Here is an 18,856-nt window from a genome sequence, read left to right on the forward strand (position 1 = left end):
GTCTTCTGGTAGCTGTGCCAAGAGAAATCTCAATCATTCCCAATCTTACAGAGACGGAGAGCATAGGTATATGTAAGGAGATAACATGGGCACAGGCTAATTATTGCTAACTAAAATTAGTAATTAAACCTAAACAGCTAATGTGAGTCCAAACTACCTGCGAGCTTCTCCTGTACTATACAGTAATTCCTCCACTGTGTGACAGTAAGTCGCGTGGTTATGACACAATCGTTAGCCTATTTTTACAAAAACGTCTGCTACGGAGCCATAACGTGAGATACAAGGTAATGGAGCCTTTTATACATTGTTGTGTTTCTTTAGACCACATGTGTCAAACTCAAGGCCCGCGGGCCAAATCCGGCCCCTCACACATTTTGATCCGGCCTGCATATTAATTTAGGTTCATAATTCATTTTGGCCCAACTAGTATTTGTTGCTTTATCTGAAGTTTTTGTCACTTTTGCCATCGCTTTTGGCGTTTTTCAGCATTTTTGCCACTTTTTCAGATGTTTTTGTCGCATTTTTTGACGCTTTTTTACCGATATTTTTGTGTCACTTTTTTCTTTGATGGCTAAGTTATATTTTTGGGGGTTTTATGTCGACCAAGCTGTAAGTGAGAAGACTATATGATACATGCAATAATACAGATGTTTGACCTTGTTCAATTAAATAAAAGCATGTCAATAAAATGTACATGTCTGGCCCTTGATATAATTCTTTTTGTGTGGCCTTTAGTGAAAATGAGTTTGACACCCCTGCTTTAGACAATGTAAAGTTATTCGCTGTCAAAGTGACGTCAAAATGAATGGCAGTCAATGGAATGCTAATGGCGGGTGGGCGTTTGGTAGCATCAAAATGGCGCCATAGGAGTTGGGTAGAGAGGCTTACCCCCTTGGTCATTTCAGATCTCAGTGAGGACATTTTGCATAGGGGCTACTTCTTAATATCGCCATTGAAACTGTACGCAGTTATATCTGTGGATTTTGGGAAGAGGTAATTGCTGTTGATTTTATTTTGCCCGCTTTTTTGCTCTGTTAGCCCACAAATTAATTCCATTCATCTAATTTGTATTAAAAGGTGGAAGCAGAAAGACAGATATCACAAAGCACTTGAGGTCCCAGTAATTTGTGTGAACTGACCTTTGAAATTAGCCTGGCTCCGGCCTCCTACGTACTTCCGCTCAATTTTCATTTTCCTTCAGTACCATTTCTGGGTTTGCGGTATATTTGCGGGTTTTCTCCTGCCAATCTTTACCGGTCAAATCAGCGAACAGAGGGAGTGGCTGAGAACGATGACGTTGAGGCCGTGCGCTAGTTTGAGTTGTTGTTCCGTAATGGCGGCGGAGAAAGATGCGAGTGAAGCCATTCGGTCTGTTGCGGCAACGCTGCAGAATATCCAGAAGTTAAAGCCCTAGCGAGAACAATCTTTGCTGAGTTTTGTTGGTGGCCATGATGTTGTGGCTCTCCTCCCCCGGGAAAAGTTCGATTTTCCAGCTCGCTTCGTTAGTGGTGAAGGAGTTGGCTAAGGCGAACGCTAGCGATGCTAAGCCGACGTCACGACCAAACGTTAGCGATTGGTTACGGCAGATCCAGAGTGGCTCTGGGCAGATCCAATAGTTTTAAACTTCAACAGAGTACCCGCCTTCAAGGAAGTTAACACTTGTCAATGGAGAGTGGCCAGACTCTCTGTACAAATGAAATGGACCAGAGTCTGGTAGGACCAGGCTACTTTGAAATGGGCCAGATTACGGTATTTTAGAAACAACAAAGTTCACCAAATGTCATCCCAAATATAGCATGAAAATGTACCTTCCCTACCAGCTACAAGGGCACCCCGATTAACAATGTTTTCAACAATATATTTTAATCAATATTTGCTGGAGCATACAGTAATTGAGCTATGTACACTATTTTAGTTCTGCTTTCACATTACATTTACTGTCAGTAATGGTCTAAATTGAACAGAACTTGTGCATAATCTCTGTGGTTAGGTCACCTGCCCCGTTTAAATGTATGTCAGGAGATCTTTTAAAGAAGACATATTGGGGACAGATTATTCAAATCACAACATATGGCATGTCTTCAGTGATATCCTTGGTTTGCTTTTATTATCCGTTTCCTAACATGTACGACCAGCTGTCCGCACATTTTGATTTCCTCCCCGTATTACACACACCTAAAGATAGGAGCACACATACAGTACTCCCCTGCCTGTTTGCGCGCACACACACACACACACACACACACACACACACACACACACACACACACACACACACACACACACACAGCTGTGGTGCGGTATGTAGCAGATTGCTCCTGAAGGCAGCTCAGGGCTGATGGAGCTCTTAACTGTGGGATATGACTGATATAAGATTAGAGAGTTCAGCCTGTCTGTTTCTCGCACTCTACATCTTTCTCTCTCTGTTTGCTCTATCAGTCTATCTTTTAGTTAGTACATCTTACATCCATTTATCTATATTTTGAAGTGTATGTTTCCCTACAGCTTGACTTTAAAACTCGAGATGTAACAAGATTCAAGAGTCTACAGCCATGCTAGCGGCTCTGTGAGGATGCACTTAAGCACAGCTTTGAGCTAAATGCCAACATCGGAATGACAGAGCCAGATTCTTCATTAATTCCCCTTTCTACATTTATTTCACTCAGTTGTCCTTAAGTCCTTAATGGTTTCTTTCTCTTTGTTCTGTTTTTCGGAATCCTTTATTTTCTCCGTTCCTCCCCACGTCTCTCTCCCTCTTCTCCCCTCACCCCGAGTGATCTCTGGTCTGACCCGATCGGACCTGTTCTACCCAGCCAACCGTGCATTTGCTTTATTCCTTTGTGCGTCTGTGCATTTGCTTAAGTATATTTGTGTGTCTCCCTGTGTGATCTATTCTTTGGCTATTGGCCCCCAGGCTACAGCAGTGATACGATATGACTCTGTGTACACACACACACACACACACACACACACACACACACACAAAGACCAAACAGCAGCAGACAGAAACACAGTGTCATAAAACAACATTATAGTAATAATAGTGAGACGTTTATTTTAAGGCTGGTTGACTAAGATTCCATAAAGCATGTAATGTAAGCCTTTCCTCATGTAATAGCCTCTGTAATTCATGTATAAGTGGCTGATGTTGTCAGCGCTCCTTGGTCAGATTCTGACTTTGCAATGATCAGCATTATTCTAATTAATAACTGATGTGAAGCTGGCAGCTGTACTATAGTAGTAGTAGAACTGTAGAAGTAATCTATTGGGATCCTAAGAACTTTTTTTTATCTTAATAAAACTTGCATTAACATTTCATTGCATTGTAATTGTTTTTTAATATAGTCTCGTATGCCCTAATCAAGCTTTTTGTCTTCCACTCATGAGCCAGATCTGCATATTTTAAAGCCTTTATGCATAGGATGTGAACATTTCTGACTATGGCTACTTTTAGTAATATCATCAAAAAAAAGGAAAACACTTCAGCAGACATCGACATATGCCATCACGCCCTCCCTCTCTGTCCCACAATCAGGACCTGGGGAGATTGACATGGAATTGGCTGAAGCATCGCATAGACTGCCCCAAAATCCACTAAAATCACTTTTGAAGATGCTATAATCACACAGGGTTTTAACTGTGGATACCTGCTGATACTAGCCTGCCGTTGCCAGACAAAATCCCAAAATACAAAGTAGTCTGGAACCTCTCCATTTATTGTTATTTCCAAGAGCCGTTATCATGGAGCGTAGACCAAAATGCCTCTGGATGCAGATGGATAGACTTACAGCCAATCAGAGAAATACATCTATGAACGAGTGATGCTGTTTTTGCCATCAGAATTTGAAGAAAGGAGTTTCTAATTAGCCTGATTTCGCCAGACCAAATCACGAATGCGATAGCGGCTTCAACAAAAAGTTGCACATCAGCTGCATCCATTTTGGCGGTTTTCAAAAATGTCTGAACGGCGCTCCTCTTGTCTCAAACATGCCTGTTGACGGTTGTGATTGGCCCGGCAGATTATTGTTAGTTATTGGAAATCTCTCCAAAGCAGAGGGGGAACCAGACGCATCTGCCAGAGCAAATACAACATGAGCTTGCAGATTCATCTACTAGGTCCAGCTGCTTTTTGTATTTCTGTCCATTATACTGTATTGGCCTGAATCATTTTTTTATTATCAAAATTTGAAAAAATGTGGGGTGGTATTTTCGAGGACTAGCCAAGTCTCTTGCGCAGGTGTGTTTACGGCGTGTCCAAATCCACTTCTGCTAGTTTGACGGTGGAAAATAGGGTCTGTGCGCCGGTGTTGCTGTTAAAATAACAATGAAATGCTGCGCTATTGACTTTAGACCAGGTTTTTGTTGGTCAATGGCGCAATCACTTCCCGCTGCCTCAAGATAGCAATACGCCAAGAATGCACCTGAACACACCTCCCTGTAAGACCAGCATGCCCATGGGCGCACAGATGGGTGCAGGTGCATTTGCTATTTAAACGACGTTGGGAAAATGAAAACTGCGTCGGTCTTAAACTAGCAAAGACACTTGCGTCGGGCTTTTGGGTGCAAGATAAGGCCCAAAGTGTGTTAGTCAGCCATAAAAGTGTTTAATCAGTCTAGTTTACTGTACAGGAGTTTCTGGCAGTTTGCGTGACGGGTTTGGCTGCAGCAGAGGAAATGAATTCCTGACGACTTAAAATGAGTAGAAAGAGCAGGAACAGACTGGGATTGAATCATCTGTCAGGCGGCCAAGAATCACTGTTGTCACAGAATGTCATGATACGGAGCTCAAACAGACACTCAGACAAATGATAACAGCCACAGAAAAAACTTCAGAATGCTTCCATGAGCCCGACAAGAGAAGATGTGAATAAAGGACTGACAGACAAGCAACACAGATGGGGGATTTACTTGTATGACATTTGATGTTTCATTTTTACAAAAGAAAACAGATTAATCTTATTATCAGGGCAAATATGGTACATCTGTGGGGTACCACACCTAGCCTAGAGCAAAGGTCTTCAAATTCTGACACTGGCGCAGATTGCATGCTATAATTTGCTAATACTTTACAAATCACAAATGAATGCCTTGATCCAGTCCAAGTAAACCCTGTTTAAGGTTCTTGTTAAGGAAAAACAGCACAACTGGTATTCATATACATGAAGAAGGTTCAGGCAAACAGTACAGTTTAAACTCAATGTGTTTTTGTGCAGGGACGTTCCCCACTCTGAAGTTCCTCTCTTCCTGTCAGTGTATTTAAACTAGGGATGCACCGAATCCAGGATTCGGGTTAAGATTCTGCCGAATATTGGGCTTTTTGACGGGGCTCGGTTTCTTGACCAGAACCCTACTGGTTTCCACTGAACCCTACGCTTGCTCTATGCGCGCTACGCTGGTCGACGTAATGACGCCGCCGTTGATTACGGGAAGGTGTTTACGTAGGTGGACCGTTCAATGCAGTAGGCTGTGAGAAAGTGAAAATGGAACTCACGAGCAGATATAGTATCGCCCGACAGCACCCCCAGCCAAAAGAAAGGTGACCCAAGCCGAGCCATTCCCCTAACCCGTAATGCCGACCTGTCCCGCGGTGGCAAGGACCCCAAACAGCACACAACATCGCCACTGCCAAAACACCTGCACATGAAACATCTGAAAGAATACGAGTTGTGCATGAAGGAATCCACACACAGCAGCCAATACGCAGCAACACCAGGTACGGCAAAGGAAGGACAGTCACAGCTAAAAACTTGTGTTAACAAGACAGTGCCTCTCCCGGGCTGTCAGCCGTTCTCTTGGCAAATGAGTCTCCCTACAGTGGGAGCGGAGGGACCGAACGGCCGGCTGCTGCTCGTTAGCTAACGTTAACTTTCTAATTTCACCAACCCAACATACCTTCATCATACACTGGTTAGCGAAAATTTGCCAAACAAAATAGTCACTCATCTGGCGATAGCGATGTGCTTTCCTACGATATGAAAAGAGCGTGTGAATTCAACGTTAAGTTGTTACATTTAACTATTTTAGAGGCTGTAGACGTTGTTTACTTCATTAATGTGTTTACTGTGTTAATGGACTGAGGATGGGAGCAGGATTCGGTATTCGGTTTCGGATTCGGCAGAATCATAACCAGTGGATTCGATATTAGGCCGAACCCCAAATATTTATTAATTTAATGATTAAACAAGGTAGTGTCTCCAAACCTACCTCAATTATAACTTGTCTCCTTCTAGTTGTACTCCTGGTGTACTTATAAACGTTCCAATCCATCGTTTTATGAGTGCATAAATATTTGTACTAGTGTAGAAGTTTGGTATCATTTCGGGCATTATTACTGGGGTAATGTACAAGATACACTCTTGGATCCATTAGTGCCTGCACTAAGCTATTCAGCTGATAATGCTAACTCGCCCAATGTTTGACCCAGGTGAAAAAAGCTTCTGGGGGGTTGTTTGGCTCGAGGTCATGGTGCAAAGGACCCTAGGGTGAAATTACTCCGAACCATCACTTTAAGTTTAGCTGACCCTAGGCCTGTAACCAGTGACGGATTGATATAAAAAAACGGCCCTGGCATTTGCAACACACCGGGCCCTATTTTCAAACCACACCAACCTCAGCCAAATATTGAGATAAAAAGCCCCAAAAAACATACAGAGAATGCAAAAAATTTTGAACACACACTGAAAGGACACGCATTACTATCGCTACAGTCGGTGACATATGCCAACAACAATTTAACATCTAAGAGCGTCAGCAGATCTACGACATGATATGCTCCACTAAAGGCACATTCTGCACTAATACAATGGCTCGACGTTTAAGCACAGCACATAATACAACAGCTCCACAGAAACATGGAAAGAGCAATGCTCGGCCTCTGTGTAGTACATGCATTGAGTGTCACTAACACAGCTTTGATATTAGTAACTCTGCCTACTGAGAGAAACCCTCCCACGCAGCTCGCTGCACTACAATCTTCAATATTTTTGCCTGCATGCATAAAATAACTTATCAAAATAAAACAAAGACAGATTATTGTTATTATCAGTAGTGGCTCATAGAGGGCAGCCCTTCTGGCATTTGCCCAAAATCCAGACCAACCACAATTTTTTTTTTTTTTACGTAATTGCGTTTTTTTTGTTTAACCACAATTAAAGCATTACAGCATTTTTGGAATGAGATGGGTCACACTTTTGTTTTCATCCATCAAACATATTTCTAAATGCACCCTGTAGCGTCACAGAACAGTAGCTATCCTATGATCCCATGTATTCCTACCAGAGGACGCCCCATGCCCCCAAGTCAAGACAGCTTTCCAGTGTTAATGTTTTAGTAATGTATTTCTCCGTCTGTTGTGTTTAATCTCCTATTGTGCTTTGTTAAATTAGTAACATTTCCGTAAATGAAGACGCTGTAGCGGAAATGGCCGTCATTCATTATGCTACCGTAGTTTCCCAGGGATTTGTGATCTTATTTTTCTAATCGGTAAATAACATCATGTTAGCTAACATTAGCTAAGGGGTATGGCCGTTGATGGTAATTGTTGATTTTGTTTAGATGACAAATTGTAATTATATAAGTGATTGTTGGTTGGAGCGTTGAGCTCAGGCTATGGTAACGGCAGCTGTCACTTGTTGCCACAGCAACACAAAAACATCTTGGGTTGTAGCTGTCTCAAGTCAGAGGAATTGAACACGCTTGTTGGAAATTTCACTTTATGAGTTTTTTTAACATTAATATGAGTTCCCCCAGCCTGCCTATGGTCCCCCAGTGGCTAGAAATGGTGATAGGTGTAAACCGAGCCCTGGGTATCCTGCTCTGCCTTTGAGAAAATGAAAGCTCAGATGGGCCAATCTGGAACCTTGCTCCTTATGAGGTCATAAGGAGCAAGGTTACCTCCCCTTTCTCTGCTTTGCCCGCCCAGAGAATTTAGCCCACCCATGAGAAAGAGAGAGACATCATGGCTTTCAAACGAGCAAAGTGGCAGTTGGTCAAGGCCACACCCCCGCCCTCTCTCCTCCTCAATAGCTACAGACACAGAAATGGCACATCCTAAGGAAAGCTCATTGTGGGACTGGCTCTAGTGGCTGTAATTCTGCACCAAGGCTGAATTTCGGGTAAGAGACTTCAAATACAGTATTAGGGGACCACTAAGGTCTATATAAAAGAGACTTCAGATACAGTATTAGGAGAAAACTAAGGTCTACATAAAAGCATCCAAAGAGCACCATGTCATGGGACCTGTGACGGCTCCTAGGCCTTTTGGTTTCTGGGATCTGGGGATTGGCTAATGAGGACTGATGATTGACACCTGGATCAACTGATTGCTCACATGTCTATAAATAGGAGTGCTTGGGCAGTCATTCTCTCTCCCTCCTCAAGGTTGCTTGGTTTGTTTGGATTTTGGGTTTAGTTATTTTTGCGTTCTAGCTTTGATACATCTACAGACATCCATACATTACATACATTACTGATTAATTGATTTCACAATGAAAATTTATTATAAAGAGGCGTTTACTTCATAGGCTGTGTACTTGTGATATTACATTATCTGGGTGACATAACAGTTATATAACCAAAAGACGTATGCTGAGATGCATTTAAAACTTTAATTTGTTTAAAAAAAGTAATAAATACATATTTATTAATTTGGACTGAAAGACAATTATATTGTTAATCGCAATTATTCCAGAGAAAATGTATTGTACAGCAAAAGTTGGAATTGTTACAGCTTTAGCTTCAATGTAAACAAAGATATTGCGGGCGATGTAAACACATATGCATATGCTATAACCTAGTTGAGTCTCTCTCTCTCTGTAAAGTATGCTAATGTGTGTGTGAGGCCCGTAAACTGACCTCCAACAGGAGAAAGTCCTGGAACAAAACCACGCATGATACGCGATTTGCTCTCTGCCCACCGCTAGTAGGGCACAGAGCAAAGCGCAGAGAGCACAGCGCAGGTAAACGTCATCAAGGGTGGCAAGGAAGCTATTTCCCGTTGCTAGATAACGACATGCTCTTATCTAAGTGGTTGCGCTTTCAAAAGGTCAGCGGCAATTAGGTCAAAGTTGATATTTGAGGGCAAATCCAAGCGGTGCGCGATGCCAAGGGTAGCGCAGCACATAGTTGGGGGGCACCCCTCTCCTCATAGGAAATCAATAGAACGGCCAGCGCAGAGCGGTTCTGCCGCCTATCATGTGAGGCCACTTTAATCTGCATGCGTGCGTGGGATCTATTGGCCCCCAGGCTACAGCAGTGATACTATATGACTATGCTCACACACACACACACACACACACACACACACACACACACACACACACACACACACACACACACACACACACACACACACACACACACACACACACACACACACACACACACACGGTCGTATTCCACCACAGTACTGTTCTTCATATTCACAGTGTTCTGGTTTAGTTCCTATAGTTTCTGGCTCTGGTATTAAAAGTTGCTTTATTTTGCTAACTTAAAGTATCCTAAGGGGTGACTGTGTTTTGATACTCTGGCTGAAATGAATACGTGCGGCCATCAGATTTAATGACCTCATCCACATTGTCGAAATCATTTAAATATTGAGCCATGCCAATAAAAGTCTTTTAGAAGACTCACATTTATAATTTCTGTACTCCAAAACAACTAACTCCTGGAACGCCCGCTGTCTTCGGACAAGAAGTCACCCCATGAGATAGATTATCTTGTCAGACACTTTGAATAACAATCTGATTCCAAAACCAATCACTTTTAGTGGACAAAAATGGAGGGTGGACACATTGGGTTAAATTGCAGCACGGTTTGCGGCAGCCGGTCACTGCGTTCTCGCTCAATGCTGGACCAATTTCAAAGAGGTTTGTTTACATCAGTCTATGCATGGGGAAATAGGGTCCAGGTTAAAAAAAAAAAAAAAAAAAAGTATGAAATTACCCTCTATTTGCCTCTATGAGCTGTGAGCCACAGCTGCCGCCGCCGCCGCTGCTGACTGTATTGATAAGTGGGCTGAATCAGAGGACAAAAATGCCTCACTTCTCTCCCTCACACATCCCAGAGCTAAGAATTGACAGCAGCATTGAACATACAAGTGTACCCTTCCCTCGGGTGCAGCAGTTAATTAAAAGCTGTAAATGTTTTAAAAAAAACTAACCGTAAGAAGCTTTCAATGAAGCACATTGAGAGTGTGACATTTAGAACATATCCTTCCTAGGTTTTTCCTCAATCTCACAGACAACTTTGGATCTATTTCCAGCACTTCTTTTCAGCTAAGTGTATTTTCCTGGAGTCAACATCATAGCCAGCAGCTGATCTGCAGGCTCTGCCTGTGTCTTTACTTTAATCTCCATTTAATGTTGAAAGCAGGGCGATAAAACCTGCTGCCAAGAGACACAGACCTAACTACAGGATCAAGGACAGAGATGTTTAGCCAAGGCCTGGCACACACTGACAGATGTCTTAGGGGCTGCTTTCACTGAAAATAATTTACAGTCTAAGCGTGCTGTCAGAAACACTGAGCTGAAATTGAAGAAATCCTATGCTCCCACCATGTGAGATGGATTCTTTATTACAGCAAATGTCACTGCTAAAATGCTGAAGTACCATGACACAGTAAATCTTACACAAATCTCTGTTTTCTTTTCCAGCCAGATAAAAAATGCACATACACACACATTTATATATGCACACAGACACACACCAATCTTGCCGTGGGTGATGAGCATTGGCCTGGAATGGCCAGTATTGGCTCTGAGCTGTGTGTGTGTGTGTGTGTGTGTGTGTGTGTGTGTGTGTGTGTGTGTGTGTGTGTGTATGTGTGTAGAAATTGAGAGAAAATAGGCAGACAGAGAGAGTCAAAGATCTAAATGTGGAGAAATATAGAGAGGAATAAGAGGCTGAATGAGGAAGGAAAGTAATAAGAGTCAGAGAGATATTCTGGCTTCCTAGATAAATTGGCCTCACAGCACTTTATGTGTGCAGCATCAGGCTCTCTCTCTCTCTCTCTCTCTCACACACACACACATACACACACAGGTTGGTTCATTCATGCTTACATAGCGTCACAGAATTAGTCTGTCCCCAAAATGAAGCTTAGAACAACACAGGGATAGAATGGAAGGTGGACATAACCTTCATAGTGTACAGTAAGAACAATCAAACTGATGGACAGTATTTCAGTATGGTGTCATTATATTGGTGTTTATTTGCCTCATGACGATAAAACAACCCAGAGTCTTGGATTGTTGGACAAACCTGCTAATTTACCACGCTGTGTAAATTCAGACTGATGACATAATACATCTCTTTATACACATATTTGCATAATGTGTTTTCCCTTGGAGCATGAGATGTACCCACATCCTGTCTTTAGAAGTCAGTTTCTCTTGTCTATTTGTATCCTCTACAACATGATTCGCTTCCTGACTTCAGGTAACCTGGAATTTGTTGATTTATGTCACCTGGGCACATGTGCCATTTGATGTGTAATGCAACATCTGTATTGAAGAAATGAGTGGGCTGAATGCCAAAAGTGCTGTTTTGAACTTGGTCATACAAGCTACTGTATGTTTTGTTCCAGTGATTACATAGATGAATTTGGCTACTTCTGCTGATACAAATTGAATCCTCAGAGAAAGAGAACTACAAGTTTCCTACCCCAGTTTCCCTTTACATATAAAATCCCTTTTTTTTTTTGCCAGAATGTGATCTTTTGGCTGTGTTTGTGCCGATTTGTTTGTTTATATACAGTATATATATGAACTTCACTATGTTAGCAATTGTCACTACTGTCACAAACTGAAAGCATTGATCTTTTAGTATTTTATATAACAAAATACAACACTGTAGTACGGTAAACCTCTTTGTGGTACTCTAACTTTTTAATGTTGTAATCATAGAAATAAAATGGATAGAAAGGACATTGAGCCGCTTGCCGTGGTCCTTTGACTAGTACAAAAGAGAATGGCGATTGTTGATAGCCGTAAAGTGTGTCACAGCTCGATAGGAGGATAGCTAGCCAAAACAGCTTGGGTGTTCTCCCAAGCAGTGGGGAGGGACGGCAGCGGACCATTAGACCCAGCCCACTGTTTGGCTCATTTACCGTAAACAATGCAGCATGAAAGCACAGCGGAATCAGCAAGCCAACCATCCAACCAGCAGACAGTTTGCTAGTTAGCTTTCTTCTTAACTCCGACATGCCCCCACGCCACACCAGTCACAGATTTTGTGCCAGATGAGTGACAATTTTGGCTTCTTTAGCAATGTGCCTTTCTATGCTGTGAAAACAGTGTGCGGATGAAGCATTAATGTTGTTAAATTTAACTAATTTAGCGGCCTGCTCTCTGTGCCTCCTAAGGGACCGTTTGGTATTTATGGAATGGACCACCGGAGGAAAACAGGGGAGGGTCATGTGTTTTTATTCTTTGTTGATGGGAGGTTCATCCAATTTGTTTTAGTCTAGGGGGGAGGGTCACCCAACTTTTGTATTCATGAGAACAGCAAAATTTCAAAGTGGCTTGTTTGGTGCATATTTATCCATGTAGCTCTTTCAGTCTCGGCCCCTATCGCTAGCAGATGGGTCCCTCCTGTTTACTCAACCAGACAATTTTGAGCTGTAACTTTAGAGACCGTGGGATTTCCCAAACTGAATAAATCCCGCTCGCACATATAAACACAAAACTGCTTTGCTAGCGCCATCGTGTTGTAACTAAGACATCTGCTGAAAAAATAATTTTATTCATTAGCATGATTGCCGTAGTGTTTAGTTCAAAAACATCCAAAACACCGAACAAAAACTTAGCGGACCAGACGCATGCTTTTATTTTGAAAAGTCAAAGCTCACGCCGCGGACAGCACTAAGCCGGGAGGGCATGAGACGGGAGGTCTCCAGGCTGCAGCCATACCCGACTCAAATATCCTTTCGGTCCCGGTGATTATTTGTGAAATTGTGCAAACGACAGCCTTCTCAAGGCATTTGAGAAGGAAGGAGTGGCAGCATGCAAGCTCCCAAATTGACGCTCGTCTGAGAAATGGAGTTTTGGATAATGCCAATGATAACTCTGCAAACCCTTGGTGTTCTCTCAATGAGCTTCATGAGGTAGTCACCTGAAATGGTTTTCACTTCACAGGTGTGCTTTGTCAGGGTTAATTAGTGGAATTTTTTACCTTATTAATAAAAAAGCAAAGGGTGGCTACTTTGAAGAATCTAAAATATAAGACATGTTTTCAGTTATTTCACACTTTTTTGTTAAGTACATAATTCCATATGTGTTCATTCATAGTTTTGATGCCTTCAGTGAGAATCTACAATGTAAATAGTCATGAAAATAAAAAGGAAACGCATTGAATGAGAAGGTGTGTCCAAACTTTTGGCCTGTACTGTACAATCTAAGAAATTCCAATGTGACAACTCAACATGGTAGCCAACAGAAACTATTTCCTTAACAGTACTTACACATTAAACTCTCAGGCAGATAATGTGATTTCCCATGATATCTTCCTCCACAGGAGAGTAGATGAAGGGAACTGAGGAAAAGTGGTTTTGAATAATTCCTTGACAAATGAAGCAATGCCTGTTCATATGGACTCTACTCAACAAAAAGGTTGCTGTACATCTCAACCAGAGCACAAAGTGTGAGATGAAAAAGACACTGACATTAGTTCTGGGACTCAAAATGTAAGAGATATGGAGCAATAAATGCAAGACAGCATGCTCTAAAAAGGATATTGTTCAAGGCATATGCACTTTCACTCTATGCTGCTTATCATAGCACATCACGTTATGTCAGACTAGAAAATCACTCAGTGTGAGTGTGTGTGTGTGTTTTATGTGTGTATGTGAGGGTAAGCATTGCCAAACAGTGTCTGAATGTGTTTAGCAAAGGCATGGTGCATGTTACAGTGTGTGTGTCATAAAATAAGCACACCATGTTGTTATTCCTCAGACACCAACATGCATTTTGCATATCCCCACACACACACTTACACACACAGTACAAAAGTGCAGATGGAGGTCAGCTTAAACTCTGAACAACAAAGTGGAGATGTTACTGCCGAGTCAACTTTAAGCCAAAAGCCACTAAAGCTTTAAACATTGTATGTTTACTCTGGGAATAAAACAAATAGACCAAATACACAAAATGGTGCCATGAATTTAAATGCACTCTGTTGTTTAAGGGTAGAGTTGTATTGTGCAAAGAGGAAACTTTAAAAGTGCTGTAGTAATGACAAATGATGTATTGCTGAGTCTAGGCATCTGTCAAAATAATGGATGCTCTGGAGTCACTGAGAGATCCATTGTATATTGAAAGCAGGCAGATTCCATATTCCTGCCATGGTTTAAGTCCACTCTCTGTCTTTGATGCAGTCAGTTTACCCAAAACCACTTTAAGTGGTGTAATGCACATATAATTAATCAATTCTGTAAAATGAATTGATAACATAAAATTGATAACCCAGTACTGTTGGCAAACCGCCTGAGTCTGCCTGACTCAATGGACACCAAATACTTGTACAATTTACATGTTTGTACTGTCAAACAGCTGACAGACCCCATCCTTACCTATCTGTAATTGTCCATGACCATACCATCCCAACCCATCATATCCTGTCATAGAACAAAGAAAACATATGACATTCTCTATTACTATTGGTTATGCCTCTTCTTCTAATGGCTTTCTGGCTAGTGGTGTGCCACAGGGCTCAATTTAAGATCCACTACTGTTTTCTGTTTACTCTTGGAGAAATCATTTGCAAATATACATTTTAGTTTTTACGCTGCCAACAATGTACCAATAACACCTGGGGGAAGTTGCAATATTCTCACTGTCATTAACAGCGTTGATAACATTGGCAGTTGTCAATAAATGTTACTTGGGAGTCTAACCTCAGTTTTGATGCTCAAGTCAACAAAGTTCTGCTTTCTCCACTTGAAACACTTCAAAAGATTTGATCTTGTTTACCCTTTCTATCTCCTGACCTGTCGAAAGTTATCCATGCTTTTATTTAATGTAGTTCAAACTACTATAACATGTATTCATGTTTAGGCCAGAGTTTTCTCTATTGATTGCAGTTACTCCAAAATGCAGCAGCAAGGATCTTAACAAATTCAAGAAAGCATGACCACATCACGCCTATTATAGCCTCTCCTCCTTCACTGGCTTTTTAGAATTGATTTCAAAATTGTAATAATTACTTTCAAGGCCACATTAGGGCTGGGCCCAAAAATATAGCTGTAAACGTCTGGCACCTTATAAGCAGGACTACAGCCTGAAGTCCTCTGGCAAGGCTCCCCTGGCTGTTTCTAAATCCAGGTTAGTAACAAAAGGCTTTGTCATGATTTAATCATCATCAATTCCTATCCAATCTTATCCTACCCTGTCATGTTCATGACCATTCAATGCTTACTAAGTCTATTGTATAGTATCCAGTCCTGTCCCAACTCATCTAATCCCATTACATCATTCCCTACCCCTTTCCCTATCCTATTTTTCCTGGATCAATCAACCAATTCATGTAGATAGACACCATTCATTATTTCTGGCGTTAAAGACACATGTTCTTCTTATGTTGCCATCATATGCCAAAACACATCTTGATTTCTTGAATGTATATGTCAAATACATTCGCTTTTCATTTCCATGTTATATAATTAATGATGTTCTGAACCACATACTTGTGTGTGGGACCATCCATCCATCCATCCATCCATCCATGCACCGTGTCCTACCTGTCACTTTAAGTTCTGTTGTTCGCCGCACCAGTCTGGATCCATACTGTAACTCACAGGTGTAATTTCCCCCGTCGCCCTCCTCTACCTCAGGAATCCAGATGTGTGTATTGTTAATAGTGATAGAGCTTCTCCATTCAACCCGCTCACACTCCTGACAAGAGACACAGACGGATCAAGTTACAACAGTCTACAGAAGACTGACATGTCTTTCTTACTGTAAACTTTTGTGTGTGTGTCGTACCTTATACCAGGTCATCTGTGGCTGCTTGTATGGAGCCAAATAGTCTTCTATATCAGGGCAGGTAATCATTTTGCCATGGGTTATCTCAGCTTTCTCCAGATGTCGGATTTTGCTGCTGAAGCATTTCCCCTCATCACTCTCTTCCACAGCCATCGACATGGACACTTTCACGCAGTATGTCGAGTTCCTGAACAGATTACAAACAACATTGGGAAAATGTTTTTGTCATGTTCTTCTACTGACATTAGCCAACATTTAAACTTTTATTTATTCATCCAAGAGTCAACAACAACAACAACAACAACAACAACAACAGTGATCCTCCATTTGTCCAAAACTGGAATTCTTTGTGAAACAGTGCAAGAGCTGTTTCATGGCAAAAGTTTTGGTTGAAACATCTGGGGCTATTATGGGTATTTCGGTAAAATTATAGGCCCTCTGACATCTCAGTGTTTATTAGAAAATATTGAAGGAATTACCATCCAAAAGAAATTATAGGTTGTACAATCTGTAACACACAAACGTTATTTCATAATAAATAAAACTCTGTAAAAGGTATGTCTTTAGGCAATGTTGAGGCAGTGATGTATTCATTTTATTGCATGCATCCTATTTTGTCCCTGAAGGCTTGTTTTGAAGGATCGGTCTTCATCCTGGTTGAGGTTAAAAATGTCAGGGTTTGTCCACCATGACAAAGAGAAATTGTTGATATTTGGTTGTATTAAATTGCCTTTACATTTCTAACTTAAAGAAACATTGCAAAAAAAATTCTGCACACTGTCTAACTTGCAAGGTTAATGGCAACGTTTCAGTAGGCCTACTAGGTTAAAAAAGACCTACTTGTCCCTCTCTTCAGCACCTGTGTCATGTATTAGATGAAATCTATAAATGTGCTACAAAACAGAGAGTAGCTAGTAGCCAACTTTGGTCCAAAACAGAGTAGCTAGTAGCTAAATTTGATCCAAAACAGAGAGGAGCTGGAAGCTAAGTTTGGTACTACAGAGTGTAGCTAGTAGCTACATTTTTTACAAAACAAAAAACAGAGTAACTAGTAGCTGAATGTGGTACAAAGCAGAGTATAGCTAACTAAATTTGGTACAACTCAGTAGCTAGTAGCTGAAGTTGGTACCCAGCAGAGTAGCTTATACCTAAATTTGGTACAAAAACGAGAGTAGCTAGTAGCTAAATTTTCTTTTAGATTAATTATTTTAAAATTCAAATTTTTTATTGACAATGCAATTCATTGCGACTATGTGTAATGTGAAAGGGACAAACAGATCATTCTTACCTGACTCTGCAGTTCCTGTTAACTCTACAGAGTTTTTTTCAGTTATTTGTTTCCGGTTACAGAACACAACTTTTGTTTAACGTTAGTTTTACTGCCCTCATTAACTTCTTTTCCAGTCGAAGCAGGCAGCTGTTTTTCTAAAGAGCCTTTTTCCCTCAGGCACTAGGGGAGACCAAAACAGAGCAGAGGATAGTGAATATTTGACTGAAATTCATCAATACTGACACAACTCCAAACAAATACTATTATTGCTACATGTCTGCTGGTAAACGTGTGTGTAAATGAGCCACTGTTTGCTAACGTGTTAGCCACAATAACCTATGAGGTGATAATATGTCAACGCTCTGTTTACAGTTTAATGCTACTTGAAAATATAACTCATAAAAATGTTTTTCAAACCAGTCCTAAAGCCTACTTGTTCCGCACGGTTTACTCCTGTCTTGTGTTTGCACACCTGATACAATTAGGGTCCAGCTCTTAATTGGATCAGGTGTGCAGTAACACAGCTGAAGCAATAACTTATAAGACGGGTAGGCTCTATGGACTTTGTTGAGAAAATGTGAGTTGTTATTTTTATTGGTGCAATGTTGGAGGATAGAGATAACACACTACACCCTGCTGTCATGATGTCACATATGACAGTTTAGCCTGGAGCCTAATCTAATGAAATAAAAAGAACAAAGTTTGAATTTTGCTATGATGTGTATGAGGCAATGTGTTGTCAACATTGTTTTGGATTTGAAGTGCTAAAATCTGCTCAAGGTGATAGTAATTGTTTGTGTGTGTGTGTGTGTGTGTGTGTGTGTGTGTTTGTGTGTGTTCTCCCAAGTTCACCTCCAAACACAAAAGACCACATTGATCTCTCTCTCTCTCTCACAGGACTCACCCATTGTCCCCAAACTATGACCTCTCATCTAAGTGGATCTAAACCACTTATCCCATCAGTGCTCTGTGTGTGTGTTTGTGTGTGTGTGTGTGTGTGTGTGTGTGTGTGTGTGTGTGTGTGTGTGTGTCCTACAGGGGACACAGGGATTTCTTTCGTCATTGACCTAACCAAGACCACTGAGCATTGAACTGGCCTGGAAAGCCTTTTTATCCATCCATCCATCTCTCAGTTTCTCTCCTCCTCATCAATCCATCTCCAGCCTACAGCATCTTGTTTTCTCCTCCAGTGATTTTAGTTACCTTTTCTTGTATGCTACTGTGGCTCTCTCTCTGTCTCTTTCTCTCTCACACACGCACATCATCTAGCATTGTATGAACCCTTCACATTTATTTATATTGCTTTGTGCTCAACAACACATCCTGTAATTGTACCATAAAAAAAATGAATACCAACGCGAGGTATGTTTAACGCAACACTTTAGTTGACCCCGCTCCTCCAGACTAAGGACGGAGGTTTTTGATCCATGTCTGCCGCCCTTGAGTTTTTTTTTTTTAACTTCTCCCTTTAATGTACTGCTATTTTCAATTCTAGAAAGTAGCCCTTGCTTTTTGCAGATTTGATCGATTGGAATAACTGTTAAAGCAACACTAAAGCACTTTTCCCGCTTCGGTCCCCCTACAGGTTGGAAGTGGAATTGTCCATTAC

General features: G+C 41.3%; 1 protein-coding gene across 4 annotated transcripts in view; it reads right to left on the reverse strand.

Annotated features, from left to right (window-relative positions):
- Positions 1 to 18,856, reverse strand: part of il1rapl2 (interleukin 1 receptor accessory protein-like 2) — a 625,772-nt gene that overhangs the window by 185,636 nt on the left and 421,280 nt on the right. For 3 of the 4 annotated variants that reach the window (XM_039813808.1, XM_039813805.1, XM_039813806.1), the window contains exons 5-6: positions 15,978 to 16,164; positions 15,734 to 15,887 (exon numbers count right to left, since the gene is read on the reverse strand). In XM_039813808.1, the coding sequence (XP_039669742.1) occupies positions 15,734 to 15,887; positions 15,978 to 16,164 (341 nt within the window). Of the gene's footprint in view, positions 1 to 15,733; positions 15,888 to 15,977; positions 16,165 to 17,265; positions 17,632 to 18,856 lie in introns of those variants that run through there. The other variant, XM_039813807.1, reaches the window with a different exon arrangement.

This window comes from Perca fluviatilis, chromosome 10 (genome assembly GCF_010015445.1).
Source record: "Perca fluviatilis chromosome 10, GENO_Pfluv_1.0, whole genome shotgun sequence".
NCBI lineage: Eukaryota > Metazoa > Chordata > Actinopteri > Perciformes > Percidae > Perca > Perca fluviatilis.